Below are 21,490 nucleotides of genomic sequence, written 5' to 3' on the forward strand. Positions count from 1 at the left end.
GCGTAGGGCGCCAAGGAGTCCCGCCTTTGTGTCCGCAGCTGATACGCCGCCGTTTCTCAATTTGGTTTCTCATCTACGGGAACGCCAAGAGTCACCCCGGCATTGCGGTCCACAAAGCCGGGAGGGTCCGCGGGGTGGGAGGGCTTGAGCGCGCTCGGGAGGCAGGAGGAACCCCCACTCAGGTTCACGCCGCCTCCGGGACAGACCGCTCCGGCCCCATGAGGACCTCCAGGCCGGCGCTGGGAGCCAGGCACAGCCCGGACCGCGAGCGTGCCGCAGCGGTGGGGCCGTAGACAGGTCAGTGCTCGAGCGCGGGGAGGGCCGAGCTGGGGGCGGGGGAGTCGTGCGCGCCGATCCCCTCGTCTCTTCCTTCCTCTCTCGCTTGCCGAGACCACTCACTGGACCCCCTCCGTGCGGGCACCCGATAGCGGACGGGTCTCTACATTTTTCCTGACAAACAAGCTGTGGAGTCCCCCTTTGCAACCTACCCTGGCCCAGGTGATGCTTGAACTAGGGAGGCGCGTGGCCGAGGAGTGCACTAGGCAGCAGGCTCCCAAACCGCCGCTCTTTCGGGGGTTGGGTAGGAATGGTGCTTTCTCATCTATAAGCCGCATCTCACTGCTTCTTGCATCAAGATGCCAGGCCTCAGATGTGAGGACAAACACAAATGTGAGAGAAGGAGATAAGAAAGGAGGCCGCAGCCTCTGTGGCCCCGTAGTGAGAAGAGGCAGAGGGGGAGAGGGTGGGGTGTAGAAGAACGAATCATTGTGTAATCCTAGCCCTTGAGGTGTGGAAAGCGCCCCAGGGAGCCAGTTAGAGGCTCAGAAGCCACCAAGGTCCAGAGTCCGGGCCCATTCCCTCCCTCACTCTTTGCCATCTACAGGATGCGGCTGGGCCGAAGGGCCCTTTGCGGGCTGGTCCTCCTGCTCGCCTGCACCTCGCTGGGGCTCCTGTATGTGAGAACCCGAGAGGCGTCGGGCCCCAGGACTCCACCTTCACTGTGGGCACCCCTGCAAGGCCCCGCAAGGCCCCAGCTGCTGGATCTTGCCCCAGAACCCCGATACGCACACATACAGGTCAGGATCAAAGAGCAAGTGGTGAGGTGAGTGTGTCAGAACCACCCCGGTAGCCGCTGGCGGTGAGGAGTGCTGGACTGTGGAAGCCTGGGTCTTCCTGGCGGAAAAAAAAAAAGAAAGAAAGAAAGAAAAACATAAGAGTCAAGAGGGAGTGGGACAGGGGTGATCTGCCTCTCTCTGAACCTTATCATGAGGATGGGGTGGCTGTTCACTCAAGGGAAGAGCCTGAAAGAGTCGTCCCCCACCCCCACCCCTATGAGTTAGTCAAAAAAGGGAGATTCCAGATGAGGTCTTGCATGGTGCGTAGGCAGCTTCTGAAATCCTAGTTAATTGGCCTAATTCTGTTCTTCCGTAAAATCCAGACTTAGGGGACACAGCATCGTATCCATAGTTCTCCCTCTTGGGAACTATTTGAGGAGTAATGTTTAAGAGAACAAATACTGGACAGGAAGTGCGGTGCAGCCAAGGTGTGTAGTTTGTCTGTAGTTTGTGAAAGTGAAAGGAGCAGTGCTCTGATGCCTCCTCATCCCCTCTCCAGGCTGTTGGCTCAGAACAATTGCAGTTGTGAGTCCAGTGGGGGAGGCTTTACTCTACCCTTCCAGAGGCAAGTCCGAGCCACTGACTTCACCAAGGCCTTTGACCCTCAGGAGCTGAAGGCTGTCTCTGCCAGCAGGGAGCAGGAGTTCCAGGCCTTCTTGTCAAGGTGCGAGCAAGAAGGAAGGAGATGGCTGTGATGGGGAGAGCCTTGGGTGGCCTAGAGGGTGGGCATAGCTGAAGCCTCATTCCTCCTGACTCCCCTCTTTCTTCTCCCTCCTCCACTGCCAGGAGCCAGTCCACTGCTGACCAGCTGCTTATAGCCCCTGCCAATTCCCCTCTACAGTACCCGCTGCAGGGTGTGGAGGTTCAGCCCCTCAGGAGCATCTTGGTGCCAGGTGGGGGAAAAAGGTCTAGAGGATGCGCTGAGCCATGGTGAGGGTGGCAGAGCCTGAGTCTGGGTGGAAGAATGAGGGAAGGTTGAAATGGGAGGTGGAGCTCTTGAGAGGGTGACTTAGAAGATGGAAGGGGCTCATAAGGTAAGGGGTGGGGCACAGAGGGATGCTAGAATTGCCAGGAATTTTTCACAATTTTGAAAAATTGTGCACTTTACTAGTAACATAAAGGCTGGCAGTTCAGAACCACTGCTGTAGAGGAAAGGTCTGGACATCTGCTTCTGGAAAGATTGAAACAAAAACCAAAACATTGCTGTTTGATAGATCCTAACTCATAGTGAATTATGCTATAACTTATCATTCTATGTTTTAAAGAAAACTATACTATAAAGAACATTTAATTTTGTTCATGTAAAACCTATGCTTAGACCAAGAGGCTGTCGTGTGACTAGAGCAAGGGAACATTAAAATTTAAAAAGATGTGCATCAAGATTGTATCCTTTCTCCATACTTATTCAATCTATATGCTTAGCAAATTATTTGAGAAGCTGGACTCTTTGAAGAAGAATGTGGCAGCAAGATTAGAGGAAGACTCAATAACCTCCATTATACAGATGACACAACCTTGCTCACTGAAAGTGAGGAGTATTGAAGTGATTACTGCAGAAGATCAAGACTACAGCCTTCAATATAGATTGCATCTCAACATCAAGAAAAAAATTTTCACCACTGGACCAATAGGTGACATCATGATAGATGAAGAAAAAATTGAGATTGTCAATGACTTCATCTTACTTGGATTCACAGTCAACATAGCAGCCAGGAGATCAAAAGACATATTGCCCTGAGAAAGTCTGCAATCAGAGACCTCTTCAAATTACTGGTGCAATGATGTCAGTTTGAGGACTAAGGTGTGCCTTATTCATGCTATGGTCTTTTCAATCAATTGTTATGCATCTGAGAGCTGGACAATGAGTAAGGATGACAGAAGAATTGATGCCTTTGAGTTGTGGTGTTGGAGAAGAGTACTAACTATCCGACGGAAAAGAACAAAGAACTATGTCATGGAGAAGGTACATAGTGCTCCTTGGAGACAAAGATGATAAAGAGTCATCTCGGATACTTTGGGCATGTTGATAGTAGAGGCTATTCCTTGGAGAGAGACATCATGCCTGGAAAGGTAGAAGGAGGGCAAAAGAGAGGAAGATTCAAATGGATTGGTACAGTAACTGCAGCAATGGACTCAAGTGTATCAGAGATTTTAAGGATGGCACAGGACAGAATAAGGTTCAGATCTGTTGATAGGGTCACTGTGATTGTACTCGAGGGTACCTAACAACAACAACTTACAGTGACCCCCCCTAGAGGTCAGAGAATTTCCCAGGCTGCAATCTTTATGGAAGCAAACTGCTACATCTTCCCTTTGCATAAGTAGTGGATTAAAACCACTGATCTTCCACTTAGTAACCAGATGCTGAACCACTAGGGTTCCTTGTATAAATCAAATTCCAGGGGATCAGTCCAATCCTGTAACACATGGGGCCCCATGAGGCAGAATCAACATGACAGCAACAGGTTTGGTTGGGCTTTGGTACTGGAGAGGTCTGGGGGGAAGAACTCCATCTTTGCTGATTGATCAAAGGTTTGGCAGGTGAATAAGCCAGGCCGTAGCAGAAATACTGTGCTGATGTAAAGTAGTTAAAAACCAGTCAAGAATATGTTCGCCAGTATGCCCTGTTGAAGCCTCAACAGGATGAATGGAGCACAGCCAAGTGTGCTGTATATACTAAGAGGGGGAAGAGAAATTGAAGAAAAATGTGGGACTCTATGATTCTGATCTCTCATCCTTCCTAGGGCTCAGTCTGCAGGCAGCTTCCAGTCAGGACCTCTACCAGGTGAGAGAAAACGGACAGGGAAGCCAAGGGCTCATCAAGGATACTGGGAGAGACAGGGCTAAGGGAGAAATTGAAGGACCAGGGAGGTAAGAGATGGATCTGATGCCTAACCCAACACCTTCCAACCCTCTCTCCAGGTGAACCTTACTGCCTCCCTGGGCATCTGGGATGTGGCAGGGGAAGTGGCAGGAGTGACTCTCATTGGAGAGGGACAGCCAGATCTCACAATCACCAGCCCAGGGCTGGACCAGCTCAACCGGCAGCTGCAGCTGATCACTTACAGCAGTCGAAGCTACCACATCAACACAGCTGACACAGGTGTGAGGCCTGGGTGGAGATAGGACCAGGCTGGATGGGCAAAGAGAATCCAAGAAGGCTGGGGCGGGCAAGTGGCAGAGGGTATGGGAGGCCCTGGGACAATGGCCAGAATTTCAGCTGGGTCAGCTGGAACACAATGGGCATTTCAGCTGGACCAGAAGGGCCAGGAGGGAGAGAAGGAGCCTTTGTTCATTTGGGACCAGAGCAGGCCAGAGGGAAACTGGAGCCTTGGTTGTATCCCTCCTCCAGGCCAATCATGAGGGCCCCAGGAAGTGACCTAGCCTGGCAACCAAAATACTCAGACTGTTCCTAGCCTACAACTTTCTAGAGGACAAGGGCCTTATCTCTCTGAGCTCCATTTCTTCTATAGCCAAAAGAACATACACAGCCCTCCTATTTCTCTGAAAGGTTTGCTACACTAAGCTTGCTACCACCACAGGGCCTTTGCACTTGCTGTCCTCTCTCTGCCTGCAGTGTTCTCCCCTCCAACCAGATTTTTGCATAGCTGGCTCATCCTTGTCTTTTAGATCTCATCTCAAATGTCTCCTCCTCACTATCACATTGCTTATTTTCTATTCAATAGTTATCAGTATCTGAATTTTCTTCTTTATTTAGCTTGAACCAGAGTGGCTAGGCTCCTATCCTAGCTTTCTTGTTTAATAGCTATGAAAATGTGGACAAGCTACTTCACTTCTCTGGTAGCATGGATCTACTTAACAGGGCTCTAGTGAGGATTAAATGAGTGAGTCCAATTCACATAATTTTTAAAGTGCCTGGCTCATAGTAAATAATAAAAATTTGCTTTTAATTAAAATACATTTATTGTCTTCTTTCTCCCATCCATTAGCATGTAAGCTCCCCAAAGATAAGGACCTTGTGTTCTTGTCCACTGTACGTGTGACATGGTGGAGGCATCTAATTTCCTTTAACGTCACAAAGGAAATGAGGATCAAGATCAACAGCCCAGGCTAATTCCTGTGAGGCAGAGGTCAGACGTACCTACATTCTCCAACCTTTTTACCAATTCTGACACCTATTGTCCCTTCTATGGTGCTCTTTACTTCTCTACTGGGTTTGATAATTTGTTGCCATGGCCATGTAAGAACTCACAGACAATACAAGTAAGGGGTTTGTTAGGATGAAGTAACAGGTTACAGTTTTGAATCCAAAACAACTCAGGATAGAGTTCTTTAATCAGGATAGCCTTTTCTCAGCAGTGAGCACAGGTACACCACTCTCAGATGCTCAGGCTTTTGGTCCTGTGGCTCCGGGCCTCTGTCCTACTTGAACAAGTATCATAAGCTGTTTTAGTTCTACCCATAAGCCGCACAGAGGCACCCTACTGCACCAGTAAGCCTTCACCAAAAGGTGCTCAGCTCTAACTGAAGATTATTCACTTGGAACCTCACAAGGTATCAGGATAGCAAAACCTTTACGGAACTCCAGTACAACATTGTCTTTAGTTTACTCAAAATTACAGCTTCTAGAATTACAGTTTTACAATTGTAACCCCTGTAACAATCATTGTTGTGGTGGTCATGTGTGCCAGCTGACTAATAACTGACCCTCCAGGGGTTTTTCAGTAAATCACATGGGAGGAGGTTTCCCCATCCTTCTTTGGAACAGCTTGTGGATTTGAACAGCAACATAACTCCTTACCCCTAGGGTGAAGAGTTCCCTGATAGGGAACCCCTAGCCTACCAGAGCTCCCTAATAATCATTACTTACAGCTAAGTCATGTAGTCATATTCTCATTTTCCTCCATCAGACACATCTGCCTCAGACTCATCAGGAAAATAGAGTGGGTTCCTCCTTTGTATCCCCTCATTTTGAGTGTAAGCACACCTCTAATAGATTGTAAGCCAGTCACTTCAAACCTTTATCACCTCTCATTCAATATAACCAACTAAAGCGCTTATCTCTATGAAACCATTGCTCTGAAGATACAAGCATGTCCATTGATTGTGAAGAACTTTTTGTCCTGGTTGGCACTCTGCATTCAGGGACAACGTCCAGTCCACAGCATGCCACCAAATCGCAGCCATCTACATCAGCTCATGGTGTCAAACGTCTTTCTGTTTGCTCGTCAGTTTCTGGTCAGTTCATCCTAGCCCTGCAAGCTCCTGAACACCAGCTGGAAGTGTGGGAGTGTACAACCTCCCTGCACTTTAGACCACCCAGCACTTTCTCATTCCTAGTCTCAACTGGTGCCAGTGGAACATACCCTAATTCAACCCATCTCGTCCATGTTGTACTCATTAAGTGAACCCCCTCAAGTAATTACCTCATGGGTGTATATTTGGCTGTTTATCAGTTCCTTTTTACTTCCAGTCCTGGAAGCGAATTTTTCTTATGGGCATTGACTTATTCTGCCTTGGCATCCAGTGGCAAATTTCTTGAAATTAAAAAAAAAACAAGTCTTTTTTAAAAAAAATTATTTTCTTTTTCCTTTTGCAAGTCCTTCCTTCAAAACACAAATCTGTTCTCTCAGCAGTTCTGGGTGAGTCTTCATGTCTTTTCAAAAGCAAATTTAATCTGGAAAGAATCAGGGTAGGGCTTGGCTTTTTCCACTTAAGCACTCAATACTCCACAACCAACAGCTTGTGTTTCTTTCAAGCACATCCTAGTTACCCTTTTAGCATATCCAATCAAGTAGTGACTTACTCTCTGTCATCTATAATAACTATTATTCACTACTACCATACATTTGGACCCACAGTTAACAATGTAGTACCAGAAGCCAGGAAATAAGGAGACACATTACACTGGAAAAATCTGCAGTTAAGGACCTCTTCAAATTATTGAGGAGTAATGATATCAGTTTGAGGACTAAGGTGTGTTTGATTCAGGGCATGGTCTTTCCAATCACTTGCTATATGAGAGCTGGATAATGAATAAGGATGACAGAAGAAGAATTGATCTCTTGGAGCTATGGTGTTGGAGAAGAGCACAGAACATCCCATAAATGGCCAAAAGAACAAACAAATATGTCTTGGAGAGGTTGTAGCGAGAGTGTTTTTTGGTGGCAAGAGTGATGAGGCTTTGTCTCACATATACTTTGGGCACATTTGCCTTTCATTGACTTTATTGAGAATCACTGGGAAGCAAATCACAAAGAGAAATCTTTGGAGGTGCTATTCGTTGGAAAGGGACATGATACTAGGAAGGATGGAGGGTCAGCAAAGGAGAGGAAGACCCTCAATCTGGTGGGTTGTCACGGTGAGTGCCGCAGTGAACTCTAGTGTGTCTGGAAGTGTGAAGATGGCATAGGACAGGACAGGGTTCAGATCCTTTGTTCATAGAGTCTCTATGAGTTATACTTGACGGCATCTAACAACCACCACCACCACCATACATTTAGGTCTATTTTATAATACTATTGTTGTTATGTGCCATAAAGTCACAGTTACCCTGTGAACAATAGTTCTGAACCTTGCCCCATCCTGAGTCAACCTCACCATATTCAACACATTTTACCCTATTGCTGTAGTTACTGTGTCAATCCCTCACATCAAGGGTCTTCCTATCTTACGAGGATCATTGTAAGCCTTTTTAAGCATAATGTCCTTCTCCAAGTACTGGCCTCTCCTTATGACATGCCCAAAGTGTGTGAGACAACTGTGAAACTCTAGTTTCACTGTCCTTGCTCCAAAGAGCACCCTGATTTCACTTTCTCCAGGACAGACTTGTTTGTTCCCTTGACAGTCCATCAGATATTCCGTTCTCTTCCCCAGAACAACAACTGAAAAATGTTAATTACTTTGTCATCCTTAGTTATTGTCCAGCTTTCAGAAGCATAGCAAGCAAGTAAAAAGGTCATGGCTTGGATCAGGCATACCTTAGTCTTTAGACTGACACCATTGCTCTTTAACACTCTAAAGAGGTCTTTGACGGATTTTCCCAATGCAGCTTGTCTTTTGATTTCTTGACAGCTGGTGCCAAGAATGTTGGTTGTGGATCCAAGTAAGATGAAATTGTTGATAACACACTAGGGAGGAGAAACATTCATAATATATTCAGATAAACATATAACCCCCTTTTTTTGAGGAAAAGACAGAAAGCATAAAGGCAGGGGGCAAAGAGCTGGAAGACTCAAGCCTTCAAGCCATACCTTTCATTGATTTTATTGAGAATCACTGGGAAGCAAATCACAAAGAGAAATCTTTTGCAAATGAAGTTGAGATTTTCTCTGTTGTCAACCTTATGCTTATCTCAGGAGGAAGGGGTTAGTAAATCCAATCCAAGAATTGTGAAGTTGCCTTAGGTCTGCCTTGGTGCTTGACCCCTGTGACCTGTCTCAGGGGAAATTCCAGCTTTTATTTACACCTTCCTCATATCCTGATACAGCATTTAGTTAATTATTAATATTTAGTTTGATATTTTGCTTCTCACATTTCCCTCCATGTTTCTATCATACTTATGTGGTCATCAAGGCGAGCATGGTTTCTTTTCTTCTTTGACTCATTCTTGCTTGTTTTTGTTCTCTCTATCCCCACTGAATTCCCTTTTGGTTTCCTGGTGTCTGCAAGTGAGAGATACTACAGCCTCTTCAGGTCCCTGAGGGCACCAAAATTTTGTTGACCTAGTAAAAAACGTAACCATTTTTAAAGCATTCCAGTTTCATCTACTCTTCTCCATACCTACACCATCTTCCCATTTATATGTGTATAAATGGGCCTCTGGCTCAGTGGAATCTGAAGATCCAGGTAGAATCAACTCCTTTAATCTACTTGATTTTGCTGCAAGCCACTGCTGGGTTTAGTAGTAAGGTGCTAACAAGTACCATGGAGTGTGCCTAACAACTCTCTACAATAGAATGAAACACTTCCCCGGTCTTTCTTCATGTTCACAGTTGCTGCTGTGCAATCCATTTCCTGCATCTTCCTCCTCTTTTTTTTTTTTTTAATTTCTCTGACTGAACGGAAGTGTGGCTTTTCTCCTCTTAGCTGCAGTATACCATTTTTACCTTCTATTCAGTCATAGCGGGTAGTAGTCAAAGTAAGCATCTGAAGTCGAAAGTTTCACTTTCCATATCCCTTCGTTCTTTCTCTTACAGACCAGCACTCTCTACCTCTGTGCTAGATTCAATAGTTCATTGGAATGGACACAAAAATCACAGAAAATATTCATAATGTGGAGTTTGTTGGGAAAGTATTAAGTTACAACTTAGAATCCAAAGCAACTCGGGATACAGTTCTTTGACCAGGTGCCCAGCGGAACCCCAGGCTGCCAGCAAGGCCTCTGACAGATGTTCTCTACCAGTGGGCCCACAAAAAGTGCCAAACCAAAAAATTCTCGCTGCTGGCAAACCACTTCAGACTTATGGCCCCCTCCAATGGGTTACTAGGACCATAGGTCTTAGCAGCAACTGCCTTATCTTTCTGTTTCTTCTTTCTCCCTCTGAGCAAGCTGCTGAATAGCCCAGTGCAACCTACTATACCACCTTATTTACATTCTTACCAAGTAATTCAGTCCCCTTGGTGGGCTACATTTGCATAGCTCCACTCAGTCATTTGGTAGGAGGTACGATTATGGTTCTAATTCATTGCAACATGTCCACCAAGACATGAAAAAAAACACAGAACAGGTTGGCTGATTAGAGAATACTGCCTCAGACTTAGAAGCCCACCTTATGTCCTTTCACCTCACCATGTTGTTTCTCTACAGTCCGGTTCTCCACTGAGGGACATGAGGCTGCCTTCACCATCCGAATTAGACACCCTCCCAACCCAAGGTTGTACCCACCTGGAGCTCTACCCCAGGGAGGTAAGGCTGGTGGGGTCAGGGATCTAGATCTGACCCTGGGAGGGGACAACGTGGGCGGGACATCCCTAGGCAGGTATTAATTCACTTTCCTCACTACTTTGCCTCCTTGCACCCAACCTCGCACCTTCAGCCCAGTACAACATCAGCGCCCTGGTCACCATCGCCACCAAGACCTTCCTGCGTTATGATCGGCTCCGGACTCTCATCACCAGCATCCGCCGTTTCTACCCAACAGTCACTGTGGTCATTGCTGACGACAGTGAGAAGCCAGAGCGTGTCAGTGGCCCACACATAGAGCACTATCTCATGCCCTTTGGCAAGGTGTGAAACTGGGGAGTCTGGGCAGGGCAGAGGCTACTCCCAGGAGGGGGGAGCATGCTTCAGTCCCCAGTCCCTGCGTCCTGCTAGGCACTTGGTTCTTAGAGAGCGGTACCTATCTTATTCCCTGTTGCGTTCTTGTAATAATGTGTTACACCTAGTGGATACTCAATAGTTGGCGAATCAATGAATGCATGAGTGAATCAATTAATGGATGCATCTCGGGCCCATTCCCCAACCATCAAGGCAGCAGCCTTAGGAATGCTTTTCTTCCTTTTTTTAAAAAAATTCAGCTCCCTCCATCCCTAAAATCAAAAGTTTGGAATGGAAAGGGTCTCAGGTTGTCAAAAGAGGTCAGGAAGGAGAGAGGAGAGGGGGAAGGAGGGGCCTGTTATCTGTCCTTCAATCACACAACCGCTTCTCCAGGGCTGGTTTGCAGGCCGGAACTTGGCCGTGTCCCAAGTGACCACCAAGTACGTACTATGGGTGGACGACGACTTTGTTTTCACCGCGCGGACGCGACTGGAGAAGCTTGTGGATGTGCTGGAGAGGACCCCACTGGATCTGGTGCGGAGGGATGTGGGCGTCAGGGGGACGAGGAGGGGAAGTGCAAGTGAAAGTGCACAAGCCCAGCTGTGCGTTCTGCTGAAAAAGGACCAGGGTCTGAGCGAAGATGAGGAAGTGGGGTCGGCAGGGATGATGGGAGAGGACTGGCAGGGGAATCACCCTGTCAAAGCCTATCGCAGCCCCTGCCCCGCCTGCAGCCATTTTTCCACTCCCCCTGCAGGTGGGGGGCGCGGTGCGCGAGATCTCAGGCTTCTCCACCACCTACCGGCAGCTGCTGAGCGTGGAGCCCGGAGCGCCAGGCCAAGGCAACTGCTTGCGGCAGAAGCGTGGCTTCCACCACGAGCTTGTTGGATTCTCGGACTGTGTGGTCACAGACGGAGTGGTCAACTTCTTCTTGGCGCGAACGGACAAGGTGCGCGAGGTCGGCTTTGACCCGCGCCTCAGCCGAGTTGCCCACCTGGGTGAGTGGCGCCCCATCCCAGCCATCCTACACCGGATGAGAGCCCCTTCACCTGACATCCATCCCCTCCCCACCCCCCGCAGAGTCCTAGACAACCCTTATACAAAAATTTTACAAAGACTTGTGTAAGGGCCTGGAAAACTTCCTATGGGAGACGCATTTTCCTTTCCCTCTTGGCCAGTAAAGCCTGCACCCTTAGTGCAGCTACTGGGTCCATGAACTCCCCACTGTCACTGTCACCCCTCCTCAACTCTGCTTCACACCATACTTGGAGCAGCCCAACAGACGTTTTTTTGACCACATCAGGGCAATAGGGGTGGGGGTTTTGGGTTTCAAAGCCCAAAGCAACTTATATAGACTGAGTTTTGCAGAAGCATAAAATTGAAGTTTGGGGAGTTACCTCATAAACCTGAGGTTCTTGAAAAGGGACTCTGCATATGACCCTCATAGCCCAACCCAAGCATTCCTTTAAGGGTCGGCCTTCTATATCCAAAGGACCTTATTCTGTTCCCACCCACCCCCCACCCCCAGAGTTCTTCCTGGATGGGCTTGGTTCCCTTCGAGTGGGCTCCTGCTCAGATGTCGTTGTGGATCATGCATCCAAAGTGAAGCTTCCTTGGGTGTCACGGGACGCCAGGGCAGAGACTTATGCCCACTACCGTTACCCGGGCTCACTGGACGAAAGTCACATGACCAAACACCGCCTACTCTTCTTCAAACACCGGCTGCAGTGCATGACTGCGGACTGATGGGCACCAGGGCCTGCTGATTGGACTTGCTTCCTCGTCCCTGCCAGGAATTCCCAACAATCTCCACTCCACAGTGACCACTTGGCTGATTCTGGCCTCCCAGTCCCTCACCCCTTATCTTCAGAACTTAATCCCAAATAGGGGCTTGTCCTGGTGACACTCCTTCTTTCCTCAAGTACCCATGGTCATGATGGAGCCATACCCTTTCCAACAGCCAGTGCCAAGGGCCCCCCAACCCCATTCTAATGGGGCAGGAAAAGGGGGGCAGGGTATGTGTGTGGGATGTTGTTGCTTTCCAAGTGCCAAAGATCCCAAGGGGACTCTAAGAACTTGAAGCAGAAATACTCTCCTTTCATCTCTTTGGGACTAGGAGATGGGGAAGCCCCCTCAGCGATGTAATCCCAGTGCTGTGCCACTCACTACCATCTCTGGACTACCATCTCTGTGCACAGGCACTGGCCCCACTCCTATGGAGAGAATTTATGAGCCTGAGCTGAAGTGGGGACTGGTGAACAAATGGTCAAAGCCGTTCTCAATTGTGTCTCTGCAATGTTGTCTGTGTGCATGGAGGAAAAGCACTGAGGGTCTGAGTGCAGACACCCAGGTTCACAGCATGCTCTCAGAGGCTCCCAGTTCACTTTATTAGCCACATTAATGAAGAGGGCTTGGGGGCATGAACATCCCCACACAATGTTACTGAGGCTGCCCACTCTTCAGATCAGACCCACACTGTGCAAGTCTTTGGACCACTGAGCTCCTAGAGAAGACAGGATGTGTCAGGAGTAGGTTAGACTAGACAAGGCAACTCTCATCCTCTCCTGAGATTTGGCAGTTCTCTGAGGGGCACTGCTACCCCTTTGGAATCTTCATTTCTCAGTTCTTCACCCAAAGCTCAGCCCAACATCCCCTGAAATCGCCTTGTTATTTCATCCTCACTCCTTCTTTCCTGATCTCCAACCTTAGCGTCTTTCCCAGATCCCTCTGCCTGAGTCTTCAGTCATGACCCACACCTCACTTGATACAGCTCTGTCCCTGTAAGCCCTGGGCTCCTGCTGCCACTGCCCCCTCACCAGTCTCTCCAAGGCATGAGCAGCTGCATCTTGAACACTCACAAACAGCTGTTCAGGGGTCACTGTGTCCAGGAGTCCTGCCCCGCTCAGTGTCGCCAACACCGAGGCTGAGTGGGGAGGCAGTCAGGCTTAGTTCCCAAGTCCATGTCATCTCCTCTTACCTCCCCCAAGTGTCCAGTTAGTCCCAGGTCAATGGGTCCCTCCACTTCCACACCTCTCACCATTACACTGAGCCAGGAGAAGGTGGATCCCAGCATCTCGGCATCGGCTGGCCAGCTGTGGGGTTGGAGTGGGAGGAGTTAGGTATGAAGTCAAGAATCTGAGTGAGATGATTAATGGATGTTGTCTCCACCCTACTCTCCCTCACCTGCACCACTTCTCTAGCCCCAGCAGCATCTGCAAAGGTAATCCCACTGCAATCAAGAACCACCACTCTGACAGGCTCAGCAACTAGGGTGGGAAGAAGGCAGGTGTACCCGGATCCCACATGCTTCCATGGATCATGTGCAAATATCATCCCTTGTCATCCCATCTAACCTGCATGAGCGAGGCCATCTGGCTTTGGAGTCACCTGGGAGCAGAAAGGGTCAGACAGTTAGCATAGAGGGTTACACAGATACAGGCATGGATCCCTTGCAGATCCTGCTCCAAACCCGCCACTCTTTGCTACCTCGCCCCTCTCTCCAAGTCCCAGATGCTGCTCTAGTATGCGATGGAACTGCCCACGGGTCCCAAAGTAGAGAGGTGTTGGGAAGCTCAGGATGCAGAGCCCTGGGACCTGGAGGAACTAAAGGATCAGAAGGTTAGAAAAGCGTTTAGGTCAAAATTTCCCTTCCTTTTCTGGCAGTATCCCCTACCTACCTTGTGGCTTTCTCTAAGTGGCCTGTAGAGCTCCGTTCCTTCAGCTAGTCCAAGAGCCAGGCACTGCACCCTGGGAGGGGGCCGGCATCAGACTCCCAGCCTGGCCCTGCAGGGGAGTCACTTAAAGCTTCACCTCTCCCCTTGGCTAGGCTCCCACCTCTGGGTGCGGCAGACCACAGTCATCATAGAGAAAACCACGCCCACAGCCAGGCCCAGGTCCACGCTCAGGACCACTACAGACACCCAGGTGACCATCCATACAGCCTGTGGGGCACAGAGGAGGAAATTGCCCAGAAGGAAAGGGCCAAGACACAGCCAAAGCAAGGGATCCAGTCAGTAGTGAAGGGGTCAGGAGATCACAAAAGAGTGACAGAAGAGAAAGGATCAGCTCACCAGGAGATACACACCATGCACCAGAGAGGGGTTACATATAGGTTTGAGGGACTTCAAACCCCACCCTTCATTTATTTCTGAGTAAGGTGCACCAGGAAGAGTTGTGTGATGGGGTATGAGGGATTTGTAGAATTTAGGACCAGGACAATCAGCTTTGATCAGGGCAGAGGCTGGGAGTGCTGGAAGACAGAGGGGTGGTGGGGAGGAACATTGCTGCCATTTCTCACAAAGTCCATGCGGCTGGTGCGCCATAGTTGCGGAAGCTCCCGCATCTGGAAGAACATCTGGCGCATGCTGGAGATGTTGATGCATGCCAGGACAGCCTTGGGGCAGAGCAGGCAGGGTGACTGCTGCAAGGCCTTCCAGGTTTAGAGCCTTCCTCCCAGCCACTCTCCTGCCTCCTCTGTCCCTTACCTTGGGCAGGTAGTAGAAAAAGGGTCCTAGCCACAGCAGGACTGACAAGACAACCACACAGGAGAAAAGGCCTGCCAGCTGGAGGGAAGGAGGGTTGGAAGGAAAGGAGGCTGCCTCCACTCCAGTGAGAGCCAGCCTTCCTGCCTACATACCTGCCTCTTCTCCCTTGGAAGTCTCCCTCCCCCCACCATATTCCTCACCTGCCTTTCCCTCCCTGCACCAACTAAAGGCTTGTCCTTTGTCAGTCTCTCCCTGGAGTCAGCTTCTCTTTTAGCTGAAGCTTGCCTTCATCCTACAAACCACCTCTAGATTTCCCTAGAGGCAGGTTAAACATATGCTCAGAGCATCAAGAAAAAGAAAAACCAAAAATAGGGGGAGATTTTAATATTTCTTTTCAAATGCTATATTTTATTTTATTTTTAAATATCCAATAGTCCTTAGTTGGGGAAAATGAGAATTTTGGTCTTTCAAATTTATTTTACAGTCTTTTAAGTTTATTTTACAGTTGTTTTTACTTGAAAGTATATTTGGGTCACCGTAATCTCTCTGAGTGCTTACAGCCTGTTATTGGTCTTGGTTGCCATGAATTTGAGTTTGAAAATTGTTGTTGGGGTTCTGAAGGAGTTCTAGTGGCTTAGAGTCAAAGAGTTGGTGCTGCCAACCCAGAAGTCCACAGTTTGAATCCACCAGCTGCTTCATGGGAGAGAAATGTGATGAACTGTGTGATTTGACCTGTCTAACTAACTGCCTCTGAAAACCTGCTAGAGGGTCAGTTAGGGGTTGGTTGTGATTTGATGGTACATACACAACAACAACATAGAGGTTTTTAAGGCTGAGAGCTTTTGGAAGAAGATATCAAAGTCTGTCTTCTGAGTATCCTCTGGTGTCTTTGAACTTCCAACCTTTTGGAGAACAGCTGAATGCTTAGGAGCCCTCAAGTTGCAACAGTTATACACTTGGCAGCCAACCAAAATGTTACTGATTTGAACCCACCCAGTGCTAGGAGAACAAACAGGCTTGTCCTGGAGAAGGTGAAACCAGGCTGCTCCTTGGAGGGCAAGGATTTGGAAGCTTCGTTTTACATACTTTGGGCATGTTGCAAGGAGGGATCAGTCCTGGAGAAGGACATCATGCTTAGAAGGGTGGAGTCAGCAAAAAGGAAAGGGAAGGGGGAAAAAGGAAGGGTGGAGAGACAGTGTAAGAGAGAAAGACCCTCAATGAGAAGAATTGATTCGGTGACTGGGGTAACAGAGGCAGGTGTATTAGAGACAAGAAGATTGGCTTAGGATAGAGCAGAGTTCAGAGATGTTCTACATAGGGTCACTATGACTCACAGGTGACTCGATGGCACATACAACAACAGTGGTAATGGGCTTATGTGTGGCAGAGATTATGAGGACGGTGTGGGATAGGACAGTGTTCAGATCGATTGTTCATAATAGGAAGGATTGTTATGAATTATACTCCACTTGATGGCACCTAACAACAGCAACAACAAATGACTCTGAGGAAGAAAGAAAGATCTGGCAATCTGCTCCTACAAAGATTCACAAGAGCCTGGAAAATCTTCTGGAGCAGTTCTGCTCTTAAATGGCTAACTTTGGGTTGAGGTGGAAATTACTTGAAGGCACCTAACAACTACAATTGGACACATAACTGTTTGAATCACCCAGGACTTCTTGTTGTTTGCTATTGAGTTGATTTCAACTCATAGTGGATGGAGTAGAACTCATCACAGGGTTTTCTAGGCTATGATCTTTAAAGGAGTAGATTGATAGATTTTTTTTTCTCCAGGAGTGGTTCGTGGGGATCTTCTGACCTTACTGTTATCTTTTTTTTTAACTTTTATTTTATATTGGTTTGTTTACACCAGCCGCTCTGAGGAGAAAGGTGGGCAATCTCCTTCCATAATGATTTGAAGAACCTTGGAAACCCAATGGAGTCGCTTTGAGTAGGAATTGATTTGACAGCAGTGAAGTTTTGTTTGGGTTATCTTTTCTCTTGCCTAGTCACATTCCCTCATGCACTGACCTCACAGATTACATGTTCTAGCTAAATGCCCTCCTAAATGTCTTTACTAATCTCCCACCTGTGTCTTCACCCTAACCTGGATGCCTCTCCCCTTTCTTATCCAAAGGTGCCCTCTTACCTGTGTATTCCCACCAGCATCCACTAGTAGGCTGGTTGTTGCCAACGTGGCTGAGTTGGGAAAGCAAGAGAAGAGGGAGGAGACAAGGTTGGAGACACCGTGCGCCAAGAGCTCCTGGAAAGATCAGTGAGATGATGGGCAGAGATACAAAGGCAGGGAGGGAGGTCAGATTAGGGGTCGTCTCCTGGATTTATAGGGGGTCCACAGGCAGAATCATACCTGGTTAGAGTCAATAGTGTAGCTATACTTGTCTGCATAGATGGAGGCCAGGGAGGTGGACACAGCAAAAGTCACCAATGCAATGGGCAGTGAATCAGCAAGGATCCTGGGCAGTTCAGTCAGACTGGGGAAGATGGGCTGAGGGAATCTGAAGAAGAGATCCATGACTGAGGCTAGCTTGGGTGTTACTGAGATTAGGGGATGCAAAGAAATTAGAGTTGGGCAAGAAGAGAAGAGATCGAGAAAGGCTTGGATTACCAGGAAAGGGGCAGGAAGAGAAAATTGCCATCTTTTTAGTCTCTTACCCTCCAGGCAGCACCCCCACTATCTGGACATTGTATTTTGTATCCAGGGAAGAAGTGAAGCAAAGCACTGAGGCGAGGAGCACCTGAGAAAGAGAAAATTAGGGCACTGGGGGAGGGGGGTGTGAGGACCACAGGAAAAAGCCAGAAGGGGTTCAACATGAGAAATGGTCACAAGAATCCAGCAACTGAGGTAACTGGAGTATGTTTGTGATTGAGTACTGAGCCATGGGGATCAGAAAAGGGGTGATAGATACCTGGGGATGCTGGGCTAGAACTAGGGAGCTTTGGATATCTGTCTGTTGTGTGCAGTAGAGGAGTTAGAACCTCCAGGGGGGGTTTCAGAGGCTATACATTGCACAAGAAGAGGTCGCTCATCTCTCTCCCACGGAGCTGCAAGTGGATTTGAACTGAGTAGGCTTCTCAATTCCTTACTACTAAGCCACCGGAGCGAGCCCCGTATGGGGTACGGGTAGAGACTCAAAACAAGCACTTGGTTCAGAAAAGAGAGAAGTGTAGGTTGCAAGAGTACAGCAGTGAAAAGGGAGGTGTGAAAGGAAGCGCTGTGCGAGCAAGACCGAAAGGAATCCAGTAGGTATGGTTAAAGGTTTAAATGGGGGACTTTTAAGAGGAGTAAAGAAGCATGGGGCGGAAGTCTCAGAGGATCATTGTAGACCCAAGGTTTCTGAGAGATGTCCTGGAAATGCGTTTAAGAACTCCTAACTGAGGAAGTCTAGTGGTAAGAAGCTGCGCGGCAATTCCGAAGGCACGCAGTTCGAATCCACCAGATGTTCCGCTGGAGAAGGAGGGTCAAGCTCCTCCTGTACCAGTCAGATCCGGGATCCGATTCGACGGTATACATAAAGGGGGGCGGGGGGAAGGGAGAATGGAAATTCTCAAATTAAAAAAAAAAACAAAAAACCCAACCCTCCTAACTGTAGCCCCTCAATGGCCACGAGGGGGCAGCAGCGAGCCCACAAAGACCTTTGGAGCCCGATGCTAGAGGGTAGGCCGGGCTTGTGCCAGGCAGGGGGCCGACCCCCCGAACCCGTCCTCACCATGACGACTTCCCCTGGGATCGGGGTGGGCAGCCTGTCTCGGAATCTCACGTTCAATTCCTTTACGGGCACTAGCAGCGCCAGACTGAGGGCCGAAATGGTCAGTTCCGCGGGGCTGCTCCGCGGCAGCGCCGTCAGCACGACGGCCAGCGTCTGCGGGCAGGGGTGGTGAGCAAAGTGCGCGTCCTGGTCGACCGTCCCCCAACGTCCCAGCTAGGCAGTGGACCAAGGCAAGACCCTTTCTCCAGGCTTGCCTTCCATCTTGTGGTTCAAACGCCCTTGTCCAGCCGGGTAACCCTCTCCTCCCCCATGCACCTACCGGTCTCCCTATTCAGGTTTCCATCTTCCCCAGGGCCCCTGGAAGCCTTCTTCTCCCACCCCCCACCTCCGCCTCGTCCTTCAGTCCTTCCACCTCCACCTTGAAGAGAGTGAAGCAGCCGATCTGGCGTGGGAGGGACAATCCCAAAAGGCTTGGCAGCTGGGACACGAGTACGTGCAGCGCGGCCCCGCTGGTCAGCGCTTTGACCACAGGCTCGGACAAGAAGGTGGACAGGACGCCGAGCTGCAGCGCGAACATCCCCACCTGCGGCCGAGAAGATGCACTATCGCCAGCATGCAGAGACGCCGACCAGTTGAGCGCAATGCGCTAGCTTCACTGCGCACCTCGCCTCCTAGGACATACGCCGCCCAAGATGTGACCCTCTCGCCCCAGGCCCCCAACGTGGATCCCTCAGGGCCCTACCCTCACCATCAGCACCCCACTCCCAAAGGCCAAAGCTGCGGCCGCCCCAACTCTCTGCGCGTCCAGCTGCTCTCTCTCCATTGCGCTCAGATTCCCCCCAGGGGAGTCGGGCACTAGTTGCTCCACTGCCGAGCCTGTCATGAGACTGAGTACAGCAAACGTTCCTGGAGGGCAAAAAGAAGAGACCATCAGCTGTGCGTCTGGGGCACAGCCACTGCCAAGGCTCTGGGCTCTAGGGCCAGTGCTGCCATCAGAGACACTTGCCTAGGAAGGTTGCCCCTGAGGCCAAAACCATGGAGATGTGACCCTGTGCAGCTGCAGGCAGGTAGCAAGAAATGGGACTGATCACATCAGCTGTGAAAAATTACTCTACAGAGGGAGCTCTGGTAGCAAGAAACTGCACTGCAATCCCAGAGGCACGAGGTTCGAACCCACCAGATGCTCTGCTGGAGAGGGAGGGGCAATTTCCTCCTGTACCGTCAGATCCGATTTGACCGTGTGTACACACACACACACACACACACACACACACACTCTCTCTCTCTAAAAAAAAAAACAAAACAAAACAGGGCATTAATGCCCATTCCCGCGGACTCCCTGAGAGCTGCATGCTCCTTTAAGTGACCACTCAACTTCTCTCCCTCCCAAGCCCTAGGTTTAAAAAAAAAAAAATAATAATCCTGGAGAGAAAAAGTTTGAGTAAACACTTCCTCTCTGCTACTCAGCAATCCCAATGAGCAGTGCCCACGTTAGAAGGTCTCAACAGTGAGATGCTGGGAGAGGTGGAAAAGCGAATAAACCAGAAAGCTTATAATAAAGTAAACCTCAAAACCTTGTTCAATTTCACTTCAGAGAGGGCGAGCAGTTTCTGGAAGTCACTCACCTGTTGACAGGTGTCTCCCGGTACCCAGCAAAGTGTAGATGAGGACTGGAAAGAAAGAAGTGTAGAGTCCAAACACAGGGGGCACAGAAGACAGAAGAGCAAAAGCCATGCCTGGGGAGAAGCGGAAGAAAAGATCTGCCATGTGTAGGTGCAGTGGCATTAAACATTCAGGATCTTGTCCTTCACCACACTGAAAAGGCTGAAATGGGGCATGGTAAAACCTGTCACAAGAGGGAATTGAAGGGTTAATGGACCTTGATGAGAGGTCGTGGGGCGGAGAAGGGCACAGATCCGTGTCTGCTAGAGTCCTGGGGGGCAGGGGCAGGGGGGTCGGGGGAGGCAGGCATCATGCCTCTCCAGTTCCTTGAGCTGGAACAAGTTACAGACTTCTTGTAGGATTGTGTGGCGGGAGGGATTGTGCAGGGGTGGGGGTGAGGGCATGACTGAGGCAAAGAGGCCAGCTCCTTAGACCTTAGCCAAAGCTGGATTTCAGCTCCCTGTCCCCAAATCCTCAGCGACATTAACCCACCATGCCGTTGCCAATTTCCCCGCTCCGGCGCCCTCCCCGCGAACCTGTCAAGCTGTGGAGCCCGCTCACCCTGAGGCACGTGCACGATACCCACGGTCACTCCAGCCATGGCATCCCCAAGCAGCCAGGCCCGCCAGCGATAGCGGGGCAGCCAGTACAGCGGGGGTAACCGCTCCTGGAGCAGGCGCCACGCCCCCGACCCTGAGCAGGCTGGAACCCACCGCCTCCACCGCCTGAGCGGCCCCAACAAGTAGGGCTCCTCAGGCAGCTCCCGTTCCTCCTTCGCATCCCCGAAGAGTTGCTGGAACTGAGCCTCCGTGAGAGGTTTCCTGAATCCGATGTCCAAAGGAGACCTAAAGCCAGAGACCTCTCCTTGGCCTGGGCAGTTCCTGGCGCTCAAGAGCCCACTCATTCTGTTCTGGCCACGCCAACTCCTCTTGGTCTTTAAATACTCCTCCACCCGCTAGCCCTGGGCCACGCCTCCACTAAGCTCCCAGAGGGAGTCCTGCCTTGGGGGCCTTCGCAGGTCAGGTGAGAGTTTCCACTTGGCAAGGGAAATTTTCTATGTTAATTGTTTCCTCCAATCCTCTTGGCCTTGACAGAATCTCTAGCTAACTCTGCAGATAATAGAGATGTGTCTGTGGAAGACAGGAGCTAGGAAAAAAGGTCCATGTTCCCCCACCCTCAACACCCAACGCCAGCTATTTACCACCAAGCTCTTTGACTCCCTTCTCTTCTCTTTTTCCCTTCCTCTGTACTTTGGGTGGGCCCAGCATCTGGCTCTTCAGGGGT

At 49.5% G+C, this 21,490-nt stretch overlaps 2 protein-coding genes across 2 annotated transcripts; one reads left to right on the forward strand and one right to left on the reverse strand.

The window, feature by feature from the left end:
- The first annotated feature begins 249 nt into the window (after positions 1 to 249).
- B4GALNT1 (beta-1,4-N-acetyl-galactosaminyl transferase 1) lies at positions 250 to 12,078 on the forward strand. The gene is made up of 11 exons (XM_006897574.1): positions 250 to 297; positions 884 to 1,102; positions 1,615 to 1,779; positions 1,902 to 2,008; positions 3,860 to 3,900; positions 4,038 to 4,218; positions 9,886 to 9,984; positions 10,115 to 10,305; positions 10,729 to 10,869; positions 11,090 to 11,330; positions 11,861 to 12,078. Exons 2-11 carry the CDS (start codon positions 885 to 887, stop codon positions 12,076 to 12,078), a joined length of 1,602 nt encoding a protein of 533 aa, XP_006897636.1. The 5' UTR covers positions 250 to 297; position 884.
- A 718-nt stretch (positions 12,079 to 12,796) lies between these two features.
- On the reverse strand, positions 12,797 to 21,110 carry SLC26A10 (solute carrier family 26, member 10). Its single transcript, XM_006897670.1, has 18 exons — positions 20,768 to 21,110; positions 20,170 to 20,280; positions 19,293 to 19,450; positions 18,963 to 19,127; positions 18,545 to 18,697; positions 17,490 to 17,572; positions 17,185 to 17,332; positions 16,966 to 17,079; positions 14,817 to 14,894; positions 14,630 to 14,725; positions 14,167 to 14,273; positions 14,010 to 14,079; positions 13,819 to 13,935; positions 13,686 to 13,719; positions 13,516 to 13,598; positions 13,370 to 13,424; positions 13,149 to 13,255; positions 12,797 to 12,835 (listed from the first exon to the last, which is right to left on the reverse strand). The coding sequence occupies exons 1-18, from the start codon at positions 21,108 to 21,110 to the stop codon at positions 12,797 to 12,799; spliced, it is 2,061 nt and encodes a 686-aa protein (XP_006897732.1).
- Between the last annotated feature and the right edge of the window lie 380 nt (positions 21,111 to 21,490).

The sequence above is a fragment of the Elephantulus edwardii genome, unplaced genomic scaffold, assembly GCF_000299155.1.
Source record: "Elephantulus edwardii isolate Elephantulus edwardi_28Jun2011 unplaced genomic scaffold, EleEdw1.0 scaffold00212, whole genome shotgun sequence".
In the NCBI taxonomy this organism is placed as follows: domain Eukaryota; kingdom Metazoa; phylum Chordata; class Mammalia; order Macroscelidea; family Macroscelididae; genus Elephantulus; species Elephantulus edwardii.